The 21,909-nt window shown below is 45.3% G+C and overlaps 1 protein-coding gene across 5 annotated transcripts in view; it reads right to left on the bottom strand.

The window, feature by feature from the left end:
- LRP1B (LDL receptor related protein 1B) overlaps positions 1-21,909 on the bottom strand; it is a 2,071,868-nt gene that overhangs the window by 146,215 nt on the left and 1,903,744 nt on the right. For all 5 annotated transcript variants that reach the window (XM_073647246.1, XM_073647248.1, XM_073647249.1 and 2 more), the window contains exons 69-71: positions 18,675-18,804; positions 13,108-13,214; positions 11,693-11,825 (exon numbers count right to left, since the gene is read on the bottom strand). In XM_073647246.1, the coding sequence (XP_073503347.1) occupies positions 11,693-11,825; positions 13,108-13,214; positions 18,675-18,804 (370 nt within the window). The remainder of the gene's footprint in view (positions 1-11,692; positions 11,826-13,107; positions 13,215-18,674; positions 18,805-21,909) is intronic.

The raw sequence follows: 21,909 nt of genomic DNA, 5'->3' as shown, positions 1-21,909 counted from the left end.
AACAAGCGGTAACAACTCTCAAGTGAATAGAGACAGCCGCGTATGTGCAGCCACCTTTCCGTTCACAGCTATGCATTATGGGATTTCGATCTCAAGATAGGTTTGGGCACCATCGATGTATATGCCAGAAATGTACCTGAAGTAACAAACTTCTGTGAGCTTTAAAAAATCCTCAGTCAGTGCCACGGTGAAGCTTCCTATATATTATACGTTTACGCAATTGTACTTTTAATGCAAAGTCAGTTACATTTGAACAATGGCTATCCTAAAATATAATCACAGTCATTACTGCTAAAACAACTTTATTTTGGATGAAAACTTGAGACTAGTAAATGTCAGGGCAAGCACAGCTGTTCAGATGCATTATGGAATTTATACAGCTGCCCCGATGGCTATATTTACAATGAATGGCAGTTGTGTCATTCCGTATAATGAAAAACTGTGGGATGATTTTTATTCCTGGGTAATTTCCAGTGAATGGATTTAGAAATATTACTTATTCAGCGTTCCCTATGTGTTTTTGTTTATTTTGATGTGAAATCTCTCTGGGGTTTGTTTTTTTTTATTCTTATTTTTGCCCATTTGGCTTTTAATGTTAGATCAATGTCCTCTTTTTGCTTTGTGAAATCATAGGCTGCGCTGCTCGGAGTCTTAAGTTTTTCTTTCACAAGGACTCGGGAGCGATTGAGTAGATTTTCAACACAGTCAGTGGCGGTCAGCAAGCGCTATTTTATTGCAGCTAGCAAAGACATGGGAAGGTGAAGGATTTTTTTTCTTGTTTCTTCTTTTTTCTATAATATCCTGTTTTGTTTCTTTTGAGATAGTTTATGAAATAGAAATGGGAAATCGGCAAAAGGACAAAGTGGATACAACAGCAGGGACTCCAATTATGTAGAACAATACTGCACGGCATTAACTCAGCTGCGCACATTTACAGAAAAAGACGCCAGTTTAAGCTATGGGAATCAGTGGAGTGATATGTGTCAAAGTAATTAAAAGATACATACTTCTTTTTACGTTTTATAACGGTATATACCAGTCATTAGCAGGTGTTGAAAGGGAAACTGTCATCTTGGAAATTGCTATTTGCTTGCAGATATGGTGTTAATCTGCCAAGTAGCATTACAATGCTTCATGACCGCCTTACTGAAAGTGCAGCTACTGGGAGAAAATAAACTTATTTCCTCCCAGATGCTGTCAGCTTTCAGTCACGGGGCGTGCACGGATCGGCTTCAATCATCGCTTACAGCACTGATCCCAGATTTGGCTATAAGGATGCCCTGGCACTTTGATTGACAGCTCGCCCTGCATAGTACCAGTACATGCAGAGTATAGTGAGCGGTACTGTGAGTGGTGACTGTAGCCGATCTGTGCACGCCCTCGTAACTGAAAGCCGGCAACTCCTGGGAGGAAATAAGTGGTGACTGTAGCCGATCTGTGCACGCCCTCGTGACTGAAAGCCGGCAACTCCTGGGAGGAAATAAGTTCATTTTTTCCCAGTAGCCGCACTTTCAGTAAGGCAGCCATGAAGCATTGTAATGCTACTTGGCAGGTTAACCCTATCTCCACAGATAAATAGAATTTTCGGAGTTGACAGATTCCCTGTAATACAATATTTGTGTCATTTTTCATATTTTTTAACTTCTCGAAGGAACTGCAAATTTAGTTTTTTTTTTATTTTTTTATTGTACTTTGCACTTTGTTTTATACTTCCTGTAGGTAACTTGAACCTGCAATCAATCATTATTGTACTTTACTATGAAGCCCAACCTGTGAGTGGTCTTCATAGGAGTAACACAAGGTCAGCAAAGGGCACTTTCAGCAGGTCCCCTCCACCATATCTGATGTGACACATATTAGTACTCTGTGACCACATAGCTTTAATGGAAGCACCACTGAGATTGCAGCAGTTAATCTAGAGACCTGACAGTATAACACACCCTGAACCTACCCTGTGAGTGAGTCCACTCTACTGTATATGCTCACATCCGCTCCATGCAATAGCAATAGTAGTATGTTATGGAGCGTAATGGGAGTTAACCGAAATTTTGACTAAAGCCTTGGCTAAATGTTGTTTTCCTGATCACTATTGAGACTATTGTTTGTCAATTTTAAAATTTAAGATGTGACAAAACAACTTCAAACTTTCGAGCAAGTTTGTGACATCATCATCTACAACTTTTTTTGGAACGGTTAATGCTACATTTGTTTTTTTATGTTAACCTTATTTCTTAAAGCATTTTGATGTAGTGTTTTCCCCATAAACTTTCTTTATACAAAATTCATCCTGAAATCTTGCAGTTTTCACTCTGAGGCCACGGCCTCACTATCAGTATTTGGTCAATATTTGGACAGTATTTGTTCAGTATTTTTTCTCATGAGTGGGAGCGAAAACCAGGAGTGGGTGATAAATACAGAATTGGTGACTTGTTTCTATTATACCTTTTGTTCCTCACCTGGTTTTGGCTCCCACTCCTGAGAAAAAATACTGACCGAATACTGACCAAATACTGATAGTGGCGCTGTGGCCTTAGTCCCATAATAAGATCACATTTTCTCACTAATTAAATTACAATAATAAGTAAAACTTATATATACTGTAGATAACCCAAGATCCACCATTCACAATTCTCTTCCTCCCTCTCTCTGCACAATGACCTCTGCACAGGCCACAGACCATGTCCACAACACTCTCTAAGTCAACACACATCTGCAGTCTTAGTCTCATATGATTCATGTGGCTGCTGCAAAGCAAATTTTTGATTGTAATCAATTACAGCTCAGACAAAATGGCCATCCCATAATCTTGCGCAGGAAAAAAATTATAATAAAATCTTGCTTTATAAAATAAAATAGGAATACAAAAATAATATGCTTCATTATCTGGTTTTAATTAGTTGAGAAAATATAGGTGATACATTCCCTTTAAACTGGATAGTAAATGTGGGTCATCGACTTTTTTTGCTAATGGAGTTACATTGTATATTTTGGAGAAGGTAATGAAGGGGCCAGCAAATTGTTTAATCGTCTACAATCTTTTAATGGCACGTAGAGGAGATTACCATGTCCTTGATAATTACAATTCAGAGGTTCTCAGTACCCAACTGCAAATGTGATGGAACCACCCAAGGCTAAGCCCCCTTTTTTCACTAAAGTTTCAGATTATTGGAGGACCAATAAATGTGACTTCCACTTATCCCAATAACTGATTTCTGAATGACTTGTTCAGAATGGGGTGCTGTGTACCATTGTGACACCCCAGGGGTCTGGTTGCCACAGTGATAGAGATATTATGTCTGAGAGCAGGTGGGAGGTCCTTTGGTCAGGGATCCTGTGCATGCCACACCTCCTGCCCAGTCTGGGGAGGGGAAGAACTTCCCCTGTTTAAACCCGGGGCTGAGGCAGGGTGAGTCAGACAAGGAGAGTGGAGAAGAGAAGCAGCATAGGAAACAGCAGAGTTACAAGGAGTCAGGGGCTGGCAGCTACAGAGCTCGCCCTGACTAAGAAGATTCTTTACCGGACCCGGAGTCCGAGGCTGTGGGGACTAAATCCTACCCAGCAGCAGAATCCGTCGGGCAGGGGATTTCAGGTCCTCTGGCCCAGAAGCCTGAAGGCACGGTCACACGCGTGGGACCAGCACCGCCATCGTGGAGCGGAAGCCATTAGAAGGCCCCGAGTCACCGGCCATACGGGTGAGCACCACACGGTACACTCAGGGACGTGGGCTACTTACATCAGCTTCTAGCAAGGTAGCCAGAAGAGTACAGTCAGTTTGGGAGGCCTACAACTACGCCTGGCCAGGGGAGATCCCATCTGCTCAAAGACTGACCAGGCCCCGTTTGCTAGCAAGTACTCCGGGAGGGTCTGTCGTTGTTACCAGTAAAGACCCTGAACTACACCGTACCGTCTCTGAGTGGTTCCTGCTACCCCCATCATCCACGTCGGCTGCCCTGAGGCCATACCCCTCCCGTTGGGGGTTATCCTATCACGCTGCACAATCCTACCACCGGCCTCAGCGGTCTGCCCTGCAGCAGCAGCTTCCTGGCTGCACTCAACGGGTGGCGTAGTCATCAACTATTTACTACTAATAGACTGCCGTCTAGTTTGACTCCCTGGGCACGGACCGGGTCACCGCCACGAGATTACAACCCTCCACGGATCCGGCTCCGGGTAAGCTCCCGCGTGCGCACCGCAGCGCGACACAGGCCCAGGGGCGCGTCAACTTTGGCGTAGTCGGCAGGATTTCGTGCCCGCAACCACCGGGTACTGCGTGCCTGAAAAGCAAAGACTGTTCAAACTTACCAGTGGTGAAGGTTTCCCGCCATCCGGCGCCATCTTCTACCTTCTTCCCGCCATCCGCGAAGTTTTCCCGCCATCCGGCGCCATCTTCGACCTTCTTCCCGCCATCCGTGGAGTTTTCCCGCCATTGGACGCCATCTTGAGGACGCCGCGCGGGAAGAAGAGGGGCGTGGACTCCGAAAGCGCGCGAGAACTGAAGCCCCGCCTCACGTCCGGACGTTGCGTAAGGTCCTGGAAGGAGCCCAGCAGACGCCGACGTCACCGGAGCGCGACGGAAGGTCCTCAACCCTGACGATCCACTGCGGAGCCGCGGCCTACGGAACAGGATCATCGCAAGGTAGGCCACGGTCCACTAGGGGGGAGGAAGATGTCGGATACGGAGGAGAGCTTCACTGCCTCAACCCCCGCCAGCGCCACCGCTGCTGCAGTTATGCCCTTCACCATGCCCTATATCCCGGGAGCAGCTTGGCTACCCCAGTACTCAGGGGAGTCACATACCCTGCATGACTTTAGAGAAAAGCTGGATAGCCTCTTCCAGGTGTACCCCCTCACAGAAGAGCAAAAAGTGAGCATCCTGGTGGCCCAACTAACCGGGGCAGCCAAAAGGGAAGTAAAATCCTGGCCACCTGGGAGGAAGACTGTCGCAGGGATACTAACCCGGCTGAAGGACACCTTTGATACCCGCACCTCAGCCGAGATTAAGCTTAGATTCTACGGGTGCAAGCAGCAAGCGCATGAGAGTATAAGGGACTATGCACTAAACCTACAAGAGGCCCTGAGGGCCATAAAGCAGACCGACCCTGATGGGGTGGGAAACGAGGACAGGCTGTTGACTGAACAATTTATAGAGGGTTTATATTGCAATGCCCACCGAACCCAGTTGCGGGCAATGGCCTTACAGGATCCCCATCTGGACTTTGCACAGTTCAAGGACAGAGCCATCCGGGTGCTCCGAGAACCGGCACCAGGTGGCGTTGTGACCCACAGACGCCCCACTACCACTTACTACCAGGAGGCGGCGCCCTTGTCAGCAGGGCCTGTGGGAGCTGATGCGCAGGCTTTGGACAATGACCCGGCTCCAGACCTACACCATCAGGTCCAAGAGCTAGCTAAGAGCGTTGCTGCGCTAACCCGAACTGTGCAGTCTTTACAGGTTTCCACCCCAGGGAAGATCCAGGTGGCATCCGGACCGGAGGACATCCCGTGGCGTCGACCAAGGAGGACCCCACCGGCCAGAGGAAGACCCAGTGACCGATACAGTGAGGACGGACGACCCATCTGCCGCCGCTGCAATCAACCCGGACATATGGCAAGGTACTGTTCTTTAAACGGGCACAACCTGGGGTAGAGGGCCAACCCCCAGGAAAAAGATCACCAGGCCCATCGAACTGGCGCGACAGATATGTGGGAGGACGTCCAGTCTTGCCTGTGGTACTGGATGGCATTCCCATGAGTGCCCTACTGGACACCGGGTCACAGGTCACCACCATCCCGTACGTGCTCTTCAAGCAGTACTGGAATGACTCGGATATTACCCGCTACCCCGACGACGACTTGAGTATCATCGCCAGCAATGGTCAGCCCGTGCCACAGATCGGATTTAAAGAGGTGACCATCAAAATTGGTAGAGTCGAACTGGCCGCACAGGGACTGATCATTGTAGATATCGATAAACATGAGAGTCACCCAAAAATAACTTTAGGAACTAATGTAATCGAAAATTGTCTTGCAGAGGTGATTTTCCTTTTACAGCAGGTTGCCAAGAATGCCAGCTCCGGCGAGCAGCGGGTGCTCCAGAAAGAGATCCGGGCACTGATGCAACGGCAACAAGTGGAACTCTCCGGCGGTGAGATTGGTAGCGTAAGAATGTGTGACCCTTTTCCTATTGCCATGCCCCCAAAAAGTGAAATGATGATTTGGTGCCGGGCAGCTATTGGTCTGAGAGGTAGAGATTACCAGGCAATGGTAGAACCAGTTTACTCAGACAGTAGGCCCACCATTTTGACAGCACGGGGGGTGGTCAATGTACGCCATGGGAGGGTGCCCATTCGCATAATAAATATCGGGGAGAGGGAAGTGTACCTGCCCCGGTATGCCACGCTAGCCAAATTATATACCACTAATCAAAGTTCTATACAATCTGTGGAACCCTTGCCTCCATCTCACCCGGAGGAAGGTAACGGCTCTAAGAAAGACATGGAGGACTGGTGTCAGCAACTACATCTGGGTACTGACTCCACTCCCTCACATCAGAAACAAGGAGTCTATCGGGTGGTTCAAGAGTATGAGAGAGTGTTTAGTAAACACCCGTTAGACTTCGGGCGAGTCAAGGGGGTAGAACATCGCATCCCCACGGGAGATCATCCTCCCATAAAAGAGAGGTATCGACCCGTACCCCCTGCACATTACCAACACGCCAAGGGGATGCTTAGAGACATGAAGGAGGCTGGGGTAATCCGGGATAGTTGTAGCCCCTGGGCAGCCCCATTAGTTTTAGTCAAAAAGAAAGACAACACCATGAGGATGTGTGTAGATTACCGGAAAATCAACCGTATCACACACAAGGATGCGTACCCCTTACCAAGGATAGAGGAGTCATTGGCTGCTTTAAGATCTGCTAACTTCTTCTCTACCTTGGATCTCACTAGCGGGTACTGGCAGGTTCCTGTAGCAGAGGCAGACCGGGAGAAGACCGCATTCACCACCCCGATGGGACTTAGCGAGTTCACCTGCATGCCGTTCGGACTCTGCAACGCACCAGGAACCTTCCAACGCCTAATGGAGTGTTGTCTGGGCCACAGAAACTTCGAGACGGTCCTGTTGTACCTGGACGATGTCATCGTATATTCCAAGACGTATGAGGACCACCTGAAACACCTGGCGGAAGTGTTCGAGGCTCTGGCGAGTTACGGCCTAAAGGTGAAACCCTCCAAGTGTCACCTCCTGAAACCAAAGGTGCAGTACCTGGGACACGTGGTGAGCGCTGACGGAGTGGCTCCCGACCCCGATAAGATCACCGCAATTAAGGGATGGCCAAGCCCCTCCAGCGTAAAAGAAGTGCGGCAGTTCCTCGGGTTGGTAGGCTACTACCGAAGGTTTATTCCCGGTTTCACCAAAAAGGCAGCACCTATGCAGGACCTCCTGATAGGCCAGTCCCGGAAGGCCAAGAACCAGAAGCCGCCCTTCAAATGGGAAGAGCTGGAAGAAGAGTCCTTCCGCCAGCTGAAGATGGCCCTCACGGGGGACGAAATCCTGGCGTACCCGGATTATAGCCAGCCCTTTATCCTCTACACCGACGCCAGTAACATCGGGCTAGGAGCCGTACTGTCCCAGATCCAGCAGGGGAAGGAACGAGTAATCGCCTACGCCAGCCGAAAACTGCGACCCACCGAAAGGAACCCCGAGAATTACAGCTCATTTAAGTTAGAGTTCCTGGCCGTAGTATGGGCAATCACTGAGCGCTTTAAGCATTACCTCGCTTCTTCCCGGTTCACCGTGTACACGGATAACAACCCGCTGACACACCTGGACACGGCAAGACTCGGTGCCCTGGAGCAGAGGTGGATGGCCCGTCTGTCCAACTACGAGTTCACAATTAAATACCGGGCAGGACGCTCCAATACCAACGCGGACGCCCTGTCCAGGATGCCCAACCTGCCGGACGGAGGAGAAGATCCGGAGGGACTGGAAGAAGTTGAACTCCCTGCGTTCCACCGTCATGGGACTATTCAGTATTCCCACCGGGTAAGGAGTAAGCAGGCTGCTACGTTGAACCCCTTACCCCACTACAACTGGGCGGAAACGCAAGACAGCGACCCTGCCGTCCGACTGGTGAAGGAGATGCTGACTCGGCCGGAGGCTCGCCTTGAACCAGACGCTCCGGAGGAAGCCAAACAACTATGGGCAGAGAAGAGTCGACTGTTCCTTTACAAAGGGAAGTTGTGCCGCAGAATGGTTAACTCCCGGACGCATGAATTACTCTGGCAAGTAGTGGTGCCACGAAGAGACGCAGCCATGGTGATGGAGGCATACCACGACGGAGCTGGACACTTTGGGTGGAAAAAGCTGGAGTTCCTGCTGCGCGAGCGGTTCCACTGGGTAGGCATGAGGGGAACCATCGAGAAGTGGTGCAGAGATTGTGGCCCGTGCAACCTGAGAAGGAAGGACCGAGCCAGCCAGAAGACTCCCCTGCAGTCCATCGTCACCCGGCAACCGTTGGAACTGGTAGCCTTGGATCATGTAAAACTGACCCCAAGCAGAAGTGGCTACGTCTACGCGTTAACCATCGTGGATCATTACTCCCGGTTCTTGGTTGTCGTCCCCGTCAAGGACTTAACGGCTCAAACAGCAGCTAGAGCCTTCCAGCAGCACTTCTGCCGTCCACACGGGTACCCGGACCAAGTGCTGACGGACCAGGGACCTGCCTTTGAAGCGGAGGTCTTTCAGGAATTCTGTAATCTGTATGGCTGCCGGAAGATAAGGACGACACCCTACCATCCGCAGACTAATGGACTTTGTGAAAAAATGAACCAGGTGGTAATGGATCTTCTAAAAACGTTGCCCCTGGAAGAACGCAGTCTGTGGCCTGAAAAGTTGCCCGATCTGGTGGACCTATACAACCACATCCCGGTAGGTTCCACCAACTGTACCCCGGCTTACCTAATGAGGGCAAGACCTGGTAAGTTACCTGTTGACCTGGAAATGGGAGTCCTGACCCCCGAGGACACTTCACCAGAAACAGACTGGGACACAGAGAGGCAGCAGCAGTACCGGAGAGTACAGGAGAGCGTGGAGCGAAGTCTCTGTCAGGCTAGGGAAAGACAAGAGAAAACTTACAACCAGTATGCTCCCGCTGTTCCCCTGGTACCCGGAGAGCAGGTCTTGAAGAGGAAGAGACGGCTCCACAAGTTGGACGACCAGTGGGAGAAGGACCCGTACACCGTACTGCCCTCAAGCCACGAGAACCCGAAGGTCTGTACCATCAGTAAAGACGGAGGGGAAACCACAGCCATTGTATCCCGGGACCACCTGAAGAAGTGTCCCGAACAACTGAGGAACCCTGAAGAGGAACAAGAAGACCATCGACCCGTGGAAGAAAGGGAAGATATGGTTAGTACCGTGCTCGGGGACTTTCCTCAGTCTTGGACTCAAGTCAATGGTGCAGTTGTGGTACCCGTACTCACCTTCCTCCAACCATCATCCCAAGAACCTACGGAGCAACGGGTAGAGCTGGAAGAACAGCCGGTCCAGGAGGCAGAAGACTCCACACAAGCAGAACAGGAGAATCAACCCTCTGCTTATAGTGAGCCTGCCGTACCCCTAGTGAGACAAAGAGCCGGTAGACAGCTGCCCAGTTTACCCTTGACAGCTCCTACACCCTGTAGTTCAGGGCCAGACAGTCAGCTCCGTAGGTCCACTCGGGCCACTAGAGGCCAGTTACCCGCACGCTGGAGAATTTAAAGTGTATAAATTGTTTTATTTATGTTTTTCTGTGTCTTGTTGCTTGTGTATAATTTTGTGTTTCTAGTTATTTTTAGGAAACCTTGGTGGATTTACCGGGAATCCTTGTATATAGTTGGAGCGTAACCCAGGATGGACTAGAGACTGTTAAGGACTCGGGGTAGGACAGACCCCTACCTGGTTACGTCTCCCTGTGTTGGTGAAATGGACACCTTTGCTTTTCTTCAAAGACTGCATCCGGTTGCGGACACGCCGTAACCATCTTATGTGTTTTTCTTATAGTATTGTTATTGTTATACTTTGTTATGTTTTTCTAAATGTGTTTAGTCCCGGAGTACTAAATTTCACTAGGGGGGAATGTGACACCCCAGGGGTCTGGTTGCCACAGTGATAGAGATATTATGTCTGAGAGCAGGTGGGAGGTCCTTTGGTCAGGGATCCTGTGCATGCCACACCTCCTGCCCAGTCTGGGGAGGGGAAGAACTTCCCCTGTTTAAACCCGGGGCTGAGGCAGGGTGAGTCAGACAAGGAGAGTGGAGAAGAGAAGCAGCATAGGAAACAGCAGAGTTACAAGGAGTCAGGGGCTGGCAGCTACAGAGCTCGCCCTGACTAAGAAGATTCTTTACCGGACCCGGAGTCCGAGGCTGTGGGGACTAAATCCTACCCAGCAGCAGAATCCGTCGGGCAGGGGATTTCAGGTCCTCTGGCCCAGAAGCCTGAAGGCACGGTCACACGCGTGGGACCAGCACCGCCATCGTGGAGCGGAAGCCATTAGAAGGCCCCGAGTCACCGGCCATACGGGTGAGCACCACACGGTACACTCAGGGACGTGGGCTACTTACATCAGCTTCTAGCAAGGTAGCCAGAAGAGTACAGTCAGTTTGGGAGGCCTACAACTACGCCTGGCCAGGGGAGATCCCATCTGCTCAAAGACTGACCAGGCCCCGTTTGCTAGCAAGTACTCCGGGAGGGTCTGTCGTTGTTACCAGTAAAGACCCTGAACTACACCGTACCGTCTCTGAGTGGTTCCTGCTACCCCCATCATCCACGTCGGCTGCCCTGAGGCCATACCCCTCCCGTTGGGGGTTATCCTATCACGCTGCACAATCCTACCACCGGCCTCAGCGGTCTGCCCTGCAGCAGCAGCTTCCTGGCTGCACTCAACGGGTGGCGTAGTCATCAACTATTTACTACTAATAGACTGCCGTCTAGTTTGACTCCCTGGGCACGGACCGGGTCACCGCCACGAGATTACAACCCTCCACGGATCCGGCTCCGGGTAAGCTCCCGCGTGCGCACCGCAGCGCGACACAGGCCCAGGGGCGCGTCACCATCACAAGATTTATTTTCTATGGGATTGCAAAAAAAAATTGAGGGGTGAATCTATTGCCATAGAGAAATAATGAAGCCAACAGGGAATTTCAGAGTCCCGTCTTCAAGACCGATGATGACTTCAGCTGTCGGATCGCCACCCATCCATAAGTTATCGTCTATCCCTGTTAGAAATCACCCTCCAAGCTCTCTCCATTTCTCCATATCATCGAGAAAAGACACAACTAGAAGCCATCATCATGGCATCACGCTCTATAAATACACTTCGCAATGTATTGTATGAATTTCTCGACGTAACAACGTATTTAAGAACTGTAGAATGACTTATCCCGATGAGCCTTATCGTGCTGCTCTCATCAAAAAGCCATAAAGACATAAATCCGCTAAATATCGCCAAGGGAAAACAGTGCTTTACATAGAAGAAGTCCTGTCATTTTAAGCAGATGAAGATGGGTCGCGATGGTCCATGGCATGTTCCCACAGCATTGCATTTATCAGCCTGATAGTCCACATGGGTGTTACTAGTTTATTAGAGCAGACAGAGCAAATGAGATACACAAGAGCGGATTTAATTTCAGTAAGGGGAATAAGTCTTTCTAACCTCTCTCACAGTTATCTTCATCGCTGCCATCTACACAGTCATGGACGCCGTCGCAGAGCCACCTTACTGGGATACAATAAGCCTTATTTCGGCATCGGAACTGGTTTTCTTTACAGTCAGTCACACAATCAACCTAAGGAATTGAAAAATAAGAAAAAAAGTGAGTCGGAACTGTGACAATAGCATAAGAATTGCAAAGAAGGAAAACAACCAACGCAGAATCATCTACATGATTCCTATTCAGCACCACGATCTTTCAGCTCATCCTTTATGGCTTTATACGCTGCCAGGATGGGAACTTACTTAGATCCTGTGCAGAATTAGCTGTAGATTTGCAGTCTGGTATTCAGAGCTCCAAATCAACAGTATTTTACAATAAAGAAGGTAAAGGTTTCCACAATCCCATCCACTTGGACTGGAAAACAATTGACAAGGAGATCAGAGCGTTCTACGGATAAAGATGAAATATCGAGATGAATCTGTAGCAAAATCAGCATATAACAAACCATCGACTTGTAGATGTTTTACCACATAGAAATACTACTTGACTTATGGACGTATACTAATGAATCTTCGAGTTTACAGCATATTACAAGGACGTGTCTGCCATCCTAGTAGACCAAACAGCAGAAACATATTGTGCCATTGTATCATAGAGAAGATGCCTCCCATGCTGCAGCGATAACTTTAGAGTTTCAGAATTACCTTATTGTAACATCTAGGCCAGTGCCTGTTCCTCTTGTTTCCACTTTGGTCTCTGGGAAGCAACGACACTTTGTTGCCGGCTTAGTGAAGAGGCTGCGCGGTGGTCTAATTTTATTCTTATATATTTTTTGTGTTTCTTAGTCAGGGAGCTATGGGCTTAATTCCTGGTTCCTTTCTTTGAGCCCTGGGTAGGGCTGTTATCTATTTAAACCCCTAAACCTCTGACTCTCACTGCCTGTTTCTCTTCTCTAGTTCTGTCTTGTGCTATCTGCTGCCGCTTGCTTGTTGACTTTCTGTTGTCTGACCACAACCTGCCTCTTGACCATCCTTTGTCTTCTGATTTTGTGCCATGACTGCCCTCCTGATTCTGCTTGGCGACATTGACTTCTCTTGCCACTGATTTGCTCCACCGGCCAGCAGCCCTTTTGTGGAAGAAATCCAGTGGATCCCGTTGTAGCTCCAGATCTCTGTACGGGGATTAAAAGTGCAAAAACCGGGGTTCCTTTGGAATCTTCCAGATAAAGTGGCTGGTGCCAAGTCTGTCCAAGGTAGCTTTTTTGAGCCTTCGGCCTCTGACAGACATTACACTTATCAATTTGCCAAAAGGTAGTATGTATATGTAATATATAGTCTTGTAATTTACACTTTGAGAACTTGACTTTTAGACTCATTGACATCAATGTTACCAACACAGGGGTAAACCTTCTTACCTCATCTGAGCCATCGGCACAGTCATATTCACCATTACACCTTAGGTAGGCCGAGATGCAGCCACCACTGTCACAGACGTACTCGGTGGAAGAACAGGTCGGTAAGGCTGTGAGAGAGAAAATAGATGTATTATTTGTTGATTTTGGCCAGAGTTTGCGAAAAACGACGAAGCGACTAATTATTCTAGCATGAGGGTAGTGCCTATATTCTATGGCTAGTGGAAGTCCAATGTTTCATCAGTTACAACATTGTTTCCAGGGTTATGTCACATATAAACATTCATGGCATATTCCTGAACTTCTGATGTAGATGTCACACTTCTTTTTAGGTCTGGGAAAAGTACGGGACATCAAATGTGACACTGCATCCGCATCCACTGGAAAGCAGATGTGGCTGAGGAGATGCTTGGTTAAACCTGTGAATGCGCCTGTCAAGAAACGTGGTTTTCTTGGATCCTGTATATAACATGGAGGCGCTATAGAGAGCTGATAATGCAAAGACACAAGATTTTGTAAAAGGATGCCGCAAAACATTTTAAAAGCTACAATACATTTTTTTCTAAAGTTGAGTTTAGGGCTGGAAATCTCTTCTAACTCTCACAAAACATAAAACATGTACACACAATAAAAAACAATGCTGATTTTTTTTTTTTTTTTAGAAGCTTTTTTAACCTGTTCAGTTCCTTATATATTAAGAAAGAGGAAAACGAATGTAGCAATAAAAAAAACTATCCTGTAATGATCTATTTGTAAAACTGATTTTAAAACAAAGGAAGTAAACTTCATTCAACTGCAAAAAAACATTACCACTAATGGTATTTTATTTACATATAAAACAGACACGCTGCCACTTAGCACTGAACTCAGTCTTGAACAATAAAACTTCTAAATGTAATTTGTTCGGGAAGTTAAAAAGTATTTTTTCTTGATTTGTTCAAAATTTCTTATAGGGATATGTCTCAGAGCACATTAATGAAACCCTAAGGCAAAATTATCAATATTGTCTAACTCTGCAAACTTAGACTAAACACAGTCTTAAAATGTACTAAGTTTGAGTGGGTTTCCTCCGGGGTCTTCGGTTTCCTCCCACACTCCAAAGACATACTGATAGGGAATTTAGATTGTGAGCCCCAATGGGGACAGTGCCGATATTTTCTGTGAAGCGCTGTGTAATTATTGGTGCTATATAAGTGAGCAAAATAAATAAATAAAATAAATATGCAAGCAGTCTCTTCGGAAAGGAAGAAAACAAAAACTCTACTGTCACCTATTAGAAGAAGCAATCGATAAAAAGTTAATATCATCCCTTTAAAGGGCCTTGCCACATGACTTAGGTTAGTGAACCAGTTCTCCTGCCTTGCCCTGATGAGGGGCAAAAACCTTGTGGAGTTCCTAGCTTGGCTTCTAAGAAATGTGGCAAGGCTCTGTAAAAGTCAATATTGATTTTAGGATTGCTACTTACAATAGGTAGCACAAGAATTCCTGTTTTATTGTAGAGTGGCATGGGGCAGTAGCCGTTGGCGTGGCACTCCTCTACTTTTAAGCCTGATTATCTACAGGAAACAGTCACTTGCTCTAACACTAAGTCCCTCCCACTATGGGCTAGTGCCAAACATTAACTCTATCTTACCCTAATGTGATTACCTAAACTACCGTCAACTATCTATCCCTATACTATCTTATACACTATAATACCTTACATTATCACATCCTACACTATACATTACTACACACTGTACGTCACCATATTACAATATATATACAAAAGACACAAGACATAACACACATTACACAATACACATGACGCGATTTGTGTCTTCAGGGGTAAGAATGCTGCAGCATAATGCACCATCCTTACATTACGATACTGGTGCAAAGTCTGGAATCCGATGACTGGAGGAGAACGAGCAGGGTACAGCAAGCAGTGGTAGAACTTTCTGGATGTAGCAATATTAGTTGTAGACACAATCCGGAGATGAATGAGAACAGTCTGGGTAAGACAGTTCAGGAGCTGGAGACTGGAACTAGACAACTGCTATGCACAATATTCAAGCAATGAGTGAATGTTCCAAGTAACATTAAGTAGGCCCAAACAGGAAACAAGATGGCTTTCACAGGTTCAATATTGACCATACTGGAAAAAGTCGAATGTATTAACAGCCTCCAGTGATAAGGAGTGGAATTGTAGCACAATTCAGCAAAATTTATAATAGCAGCAGCTAGTGGTCAATTCGCAGAAGGACAACAGAATCCTGACATCCTATCTTCATCCGCTTTCAAAATTGTCTTTCTCAAATATTCATATTCAAATTCCATGGCCTATAAGTATGCTTATGCCAACTTGACGTTCTCCACAAGAAGAAACATAACCCATTAGACTCCTCTCAGAGACCTCTCCCCCAGCTAAACCAGTTCTCCTGCTTTGAACTGATGAGGGGCAAACACTCCAAAACACATATTTACAAATGGAGTTTCTGGTTTGGCTTCTTATCTTAAGTCATGTGGCAAGTCTTGTTAAATGGCTGATCTTGACTTTTAGGATTGCTGCTTTTAGTGGGTGCCACTAGAATCTCTGTCCTATTCCACTTTGAAGAGGCTCCTCGCAAATTTAAAATTCCCTATCAGTCTTCTTACGCCAACTTGGTGCATTCCACAATGAAAAACTTTAATCCTTAAACTTTTGATCACTGGCGGACACAGACAGAAGAGGGCCCATGTGCAAGAACAGTATATTGGCTCTTTGCTGTCCAATAACTCATCATAATGCACAATTCCACCTGCTTTGAAGTTGAAAATAGGCCCCCTTACCTATTGGATCCCTGTGCAACTTCACAGGTTGCAGCAACGATATGTCTGCCCCTGCTCCAAATATCATAGTGATTCATACTGTTTGATAAATTGAATATATTTTTGGACTGTCTTGTATAAGACCTTTCGTAAAAAAGAAAAAAGTCCAATTTTTCATTAGTGTCCTGAATCTGATTTTCATCCCACGTTTTGCCTTAGTGCTACATTTTTCCATAAATAAATTTACAAGCTTCTCATGCCCATTAATTAGTAAAAAACTGACACACTTGAATGAAGCATGGATGGCATCCAAGTATTATCCTTTTTTTTATCCATTCACATAACAATCAGTTATAATAATAATAATAATCCCCAAAATAACCAGTTAAAATAAAAAAACACAAACATTTGATATGTTAACATACCCATAGATAATAATAGATATATGTTCTATCTTTGAAAAATACAGATTGGACATGCACATGAAGAACAGATGCTTGAATTACTTTTACACCACCTATTGGTTGGCCAAAATTGGGGCATATTTTGTGGCACGGGTTAGAACATTCTGCAATACTACGCCCAATTTTATCGCAGCCATAGAAAGTGAAAAATTAATTAGAAATTAGCAAATTTGTAAATATGAGTATAGAAAGGCTTTTCAACTTCTTAATATATTCTTATTGTGATCGATATCTGAACTTTGGGTTTTGCAGCCATTGATATTCCACTGGAAAAGAAATGCAACATAGTTGTAGAGACTTCTGCCTTCTTTTATAAAATGCTTGTCTGTGGTGAAGGTTACTATTAATGATGCTTAATTAACCAAGCTGTGGCTGTGAGAACAGATGATAAAGGATGCGATAAAGACGAGAGTGCTTGACACAAGTGTTTAATACCTCCGAGACTTTCGATAGCCTCTCGAGAGCCGTGTTTGTAAACACTTTGATGGTTGCAATATCTGATGCTAATGTCAGTGAAAGAGAACACTATACAAAGAAATGAAAGATAAGAGGTGCCGATTCATTAAGTAGTTTACGGCAGTTTTTTTGCGTAAAACTGCTTGAAATGTCACAAAAAATTTACAACTTTTGGCATTTTTAAGCAAGTGTCGGCCAAGTCTGACAACATTTTGGAAAGTGGACAGAGATTCATTAGGAGGGGGAAAGACTAAGCATGGCCAACAAATTCAGCCCAATAGTGCCGTAAATTATGACAGAGATGTATTTCGGTCCCCAATTGGAGTACACTTGGAGTACAGCATCTGAAAGATGAGCCAAAACTATTAAGAGAGACACAGATAAACTTTGTGCAAATGTGATTTATTTATTTTAACGAGGGGAACAGGAGGCCATGAGAGGTGGTGAGTTCTCCTTCAATGGAAGTCTTCACACAGAGGCTGGACAGACATCTGTCTGAGATGGTTTAGTGACTCCTGCATTGAGCAGGGGGTTGGACACTATGACCCTGGAGGTCTTTTCCAACTCTAACAGTCTATGATTCTATGACCCTGCACTAATGAAAAGACAGATATTGCCCAAGATTTGACCCATTTGTGGTCTTAATCAAGGAAATCTGTGTGGGTTGTGGCCGGGTGAATGGGGTATGAATAGGGTCCGGCACATCGAGTTCCAAATTGACCACAAATTAGTCAAAAACTTGGGCAATATCTGTCTTTTCATTAACGTTGGATCAAAATAAGTCACATTTGATCCGATAAGTCATCTACGTCTCTATATTTGTCGGTGCTGAGGTTGTCGTTATAGTGTTATAGCATCATTGTCTTTTCCTCAAGCACGACTACTACTACAAGTAGTGTTGCCGGCTTGACCTTATGTGGATCCAAAATCATTAAGAGGTGCACTGCTCTTAATGAATTTAATGCATCTTACTTCAGAGCACTGTCCTACAAGATTGACACAAAAAACACCAATCCAGAAGAATCTAGGCCACAGTCTTTTAAAAATATGGGAGAGAACAAATATGTTAATTTACTTCAGACCACAACCATTTTTGTCTTTAAAAGTGAGAGTTTGTCCAAGTGGGCAACATCTATAGTTTCTGGTACCCAGACAGAACAACGAGAGAGGCTCCTGCTGCAGCCGGTTGTGTTACAGCCAGACACTGGTTAAAGACGAAGAAAAATCTTCGTAGACACTACATTAATGAAATGTATTACACTGTCTAACAACTTCATCAGTTCCATGTAAAAAATGTATGTTCCATGAGTAAGATGAGCCAAGAATTGTTAGTTGTACTTCGACAAAAAAAAAAGACAAAAGATGAGCAGAAATACATTTGGATCTGAACAATATATTTTAAAAAATTCCAGAAACTTTCCGAAAAGTTGGCAAATCTCCTGGATCTAATTGAAAACTTTCAAAAGATTTCTTCTGGTAAGGTCAGAGACATTACGACATTGATGCCCTGATGTATTTTCCCTGTTTACCTGACCTCTTTTTCTACTAGCAAGATCTATTCTGTTCATATTACTATTCAAAAAGTTTCCTTGTATATCCTCCTGAATATAACCTCCAATTATGGGTAGGCACTTCAATATCACCCTAGAGTATAGCTATATGGGATGTAGAAGTAGTAACCATAAGTGCCCAAGACGACATAGTGGTCATTTTGCTACATAAGACATCAATGTTATAAATGGCATATTTTGCCGATTGCATAAAAGCATCAAAGCAATCACATTACACCACTAATGTTATTATATTATTATGTATATCTACAAATATTCTGAAAATAATAATGCAGAATTATTAGAATACCTGGCACGCAATTTTTTTCATCATCCCCAGTTTTACAGTCCTCGTGTCCATCACATTTCCATTTGGCGGGTATGCACTGGCCTGTGGCACACTGGAATTGGTCTTTAGAGCAGCCATTCTCACAGTTTCTCTGCCCATACAGAAAGATAAGAAAATTATTTCAGTAAATTAAAAAAAAAAATAGGAAAAGGAGTAAAAATTAGAGATGGAAGCTTTGTAGTGAAGCTACACTATGGAGCTAAACTTTAGAAAATATTAACAACTTGCTTAAAGTGGTTCTCAAGAGATGTCAGATGTGTTTCAAAAAGCTGATTTGAAATGTTGCATTTTTTCATTCCTTCATTGTTGGGTGCAGTAGTTTAAAAGTTTCTAAAGTGGTAACGTTTCTTATTGAGGGAATGTGCAAATAGTCACTTCAAAGGGAAAGAGAAGAGCATTTCTAGTGCCATCTATTGGAGGTAGAAATCTTAAAACTCAATATCAACCCTTTAAAGGATCTTGAAACATGACTTAGGATAAAAAGCCAAAACCAGAAACTCCTTTTGAAGACACATATTTCAGGGTGTTTGCCCCTCATTAGTACAAAGTATTAAAACTGGTTGGTTGGGTGTAAAGCCTTTGCACTGAGGAGGGGCAAAAAAAAACAAAACAGATGTTTGCAAATAGTGCTTATACTTGGGCCTCTTATCCTAAGTCATGTGGCAAGGCTCTTTAAATGGTTGATATTGACTTTTAGAAATGCTCCTTCCAATAAATGGCACTAAAGTCCATGTTCTCTTACACTCTGAAGAGGCTATTTGCATATTTCAAAGTTTCTGCAGTGCTCTTATAATACACTAGAAGTAGCCATTGTTCTGTGTGGTCATCCCACTCGTTTTCTATGAGTGACAGTAAAGTGCAAGATCTTTATAACTCTTTGTAACTTTATTTTTCCATTTAAAGTAAATAACTTCCCAGGCTTTTTCTGTCACCCCAGCAATCAGTTATAAAGTGTAAAAAAAATGAGCAACAAATAATTTTTGCCCTCTTTGTATCCACATTTGATGGTCATTCTGTCCTTCTATAGGCTTTACTCAATCTAATTGTGAAGCAAGAACTAGATAAGTGTGACCATTGCTCGCTGGTAATAAACCCTTTCTTTGTCTACTTTGATGGAAAATAAGGATTTTTTTTTTCTCTTAGGTAAAAGAAAAATAGAAACCCAGCTCAAGGCCATGCTTCATTTGCAATGAAATGAGAGGAAGGAATTGAAGTGCCATATTTCAATTTTTGCAATCTAGTTCACCATTCTCTGGAGCCTTTTTAGTGGAACATATTTGAATTTTCTGTAGACTTTTAATAATATTCTAAGTTGCAGAAAAAAGTTTTATATAAAGTTAGATAAAAAAAATATATCATAGAAATAGCATATTCAAGGAGAAAAAAAAACAGTGTGCGCTGCGTCCAAGGTTCCAAGGTCAAACAATGGCAATAGAGAAGTACAGGAGGGGACCACAAAAAAACGGAGTGATCAGCCACAATACTGTAACAGTCTAAGGAATCAACTTTCGGTAGAAGACAAGAAAAAGGCGTCACTCAACTGAGACACTTGTGAGAGTGTGAACTGTGATAGCAGCAGGAGAGCATTAGGACCCTGTGACTTTTACCTGGCTGAGCTCAGAGCAGGGGCAGAGCAGGAAACCCTGTGTGTGCTGAGGGTGTCTGCTGTGTGAGGGGCTAGACAGGACGTCTGTGAGAACTGAGCTGGAACAAGACACTGTCTCTACAAGCTTCCCTGTGGAGATTGTTAACCCCTGTCCCTGGTGAAGCTGTGTCCCTGCTTAAGAACAAGTGCTGAGCTGGGGAAAGCTGTGTGGCTCTTTGAAGTTTTGTGGAAATCCATGCTGAGTGGACTAGAGACTTTGTGCTGAAGGAGCCAAGTGTCGACTGAGAAGGCAAAGAGACTGAGGAATCCATCTCTGTGACGGAGCACATGGTCGGTGGTCTGGAAAAGAGTGAGTGACTGCGAGAGGAGAGAAAGGGTCCGGTGCCATTTACATTGAGAGGATACTGACAAGCTTTGTGAAGAGTTCTTCCCAGACCTTAACCTGAGGCTACAGGACTAAAGTCCCTGGCGTGTGGGCTCGGCATCAGCCGACAAGACAAGGAACCTTAGCTGTTTTTGTGAACGTTGTTTTTGTTTTACCCGGGTATCCTTACAATAGGGGTATAGAGCAATTGGTATAGTTCATGCATTGTTATTGTTAATAGTGGTAGGATTGTACTCAGTGTGCCAACTCAGGGGGTCCCTATAGACCGCCTTCACTAGACTGACACTGTGTTTAAGTAAAATTGTTCCAGATCTTTAGAATAATTCACATAAGCTGGAAACCTTGAGATTGGCACATTGATTTCAGCTTTTGCTGACTGTGTGTATTTAGTAGGGACAGTGTCCCAGGTAGAACCTGAGACTGATTCATGCAATACTGAATTTTAGTCTAATCCCTGTTTTAGTAAAGGAAGTGTTGTTTATTTCTGTCTCTGTCTCAGTTTGTGACTCACTGGATCTCTCTCGGACCTCCGGTCATTACATTTTTGGCGTAGTCAGCAGGATCCAGTGCTTGTCATGAACGGAGGCGAGGGAAGAAATGACTCTGCCGCCCCAGCAGACCCCCTGCTGGTAGCGGAACCCCTGGCAGCCGCGACGACTGTGGGAGGATATGTGCCGGTAGGAGCTTTACTCCAGCACATGCCGAAATACGACGGGCGTAACATGCCGCTGCAGGATTGGGCTGAGAGGGTCCGGAGTGTTCTGCGGATGTGTAATCTGGCCCCCGCATTACGAGCAGAGTTGGCATTAAATGCACTAGAGGACGACGCTAGGCGGATGGTGATGGTACGTCCAGAGTCAGAGAGGAGCACGTTAGAGAAAATCTTGGAGCTGTTAGAGGGGAGTTCAGGAGGCCGGGCTCATGTGGCCCAGCTTCGTTCCTTGTTTTTCAATTGGCCCCAAAGGGAATGTGAGACTTTGATGCAGTACTCGAACACTTTACAGGAAACGTTGAATGAGGTGCAACGACTAGACCCAGGGGCCATGGGGGCATTCCGAGAGGTAGATCGCTTGCTCCAGGATCAATTCATAACGGGGTTAGCCAATAGACTCCTTCGAGACAAACTGATGGAGATGTCCCGAGCTACCCCGGAATTATCCTTCTGGCAGATTTATCGGGCCGCAGTGGAAAAGGAGGAGGAGTCT

This window comes from Phyllobates terribilis, unplaced genomic scaffold (assembly GCF_046119375.1).
Source record: "Phyllobates terribilis strain yellow unplaced genomic scaffold, ASM4611937v1 Scaffold_9__5_contigs__length_417890890, whole genome shotgun sequence".
Taxonomy (NCBI): domain Eukaryota; kingdom Metazoa; phylum Chordata; class Amphibia; order Anura; family Dendrobatidae; genus Phyllobates; species Phyllobates terribilis.
The sequence above is the reverse complement of the archived record's forward strand: the minus strand, read 5'-3'. Positions and strand labels throughout refer to the sequence as shown.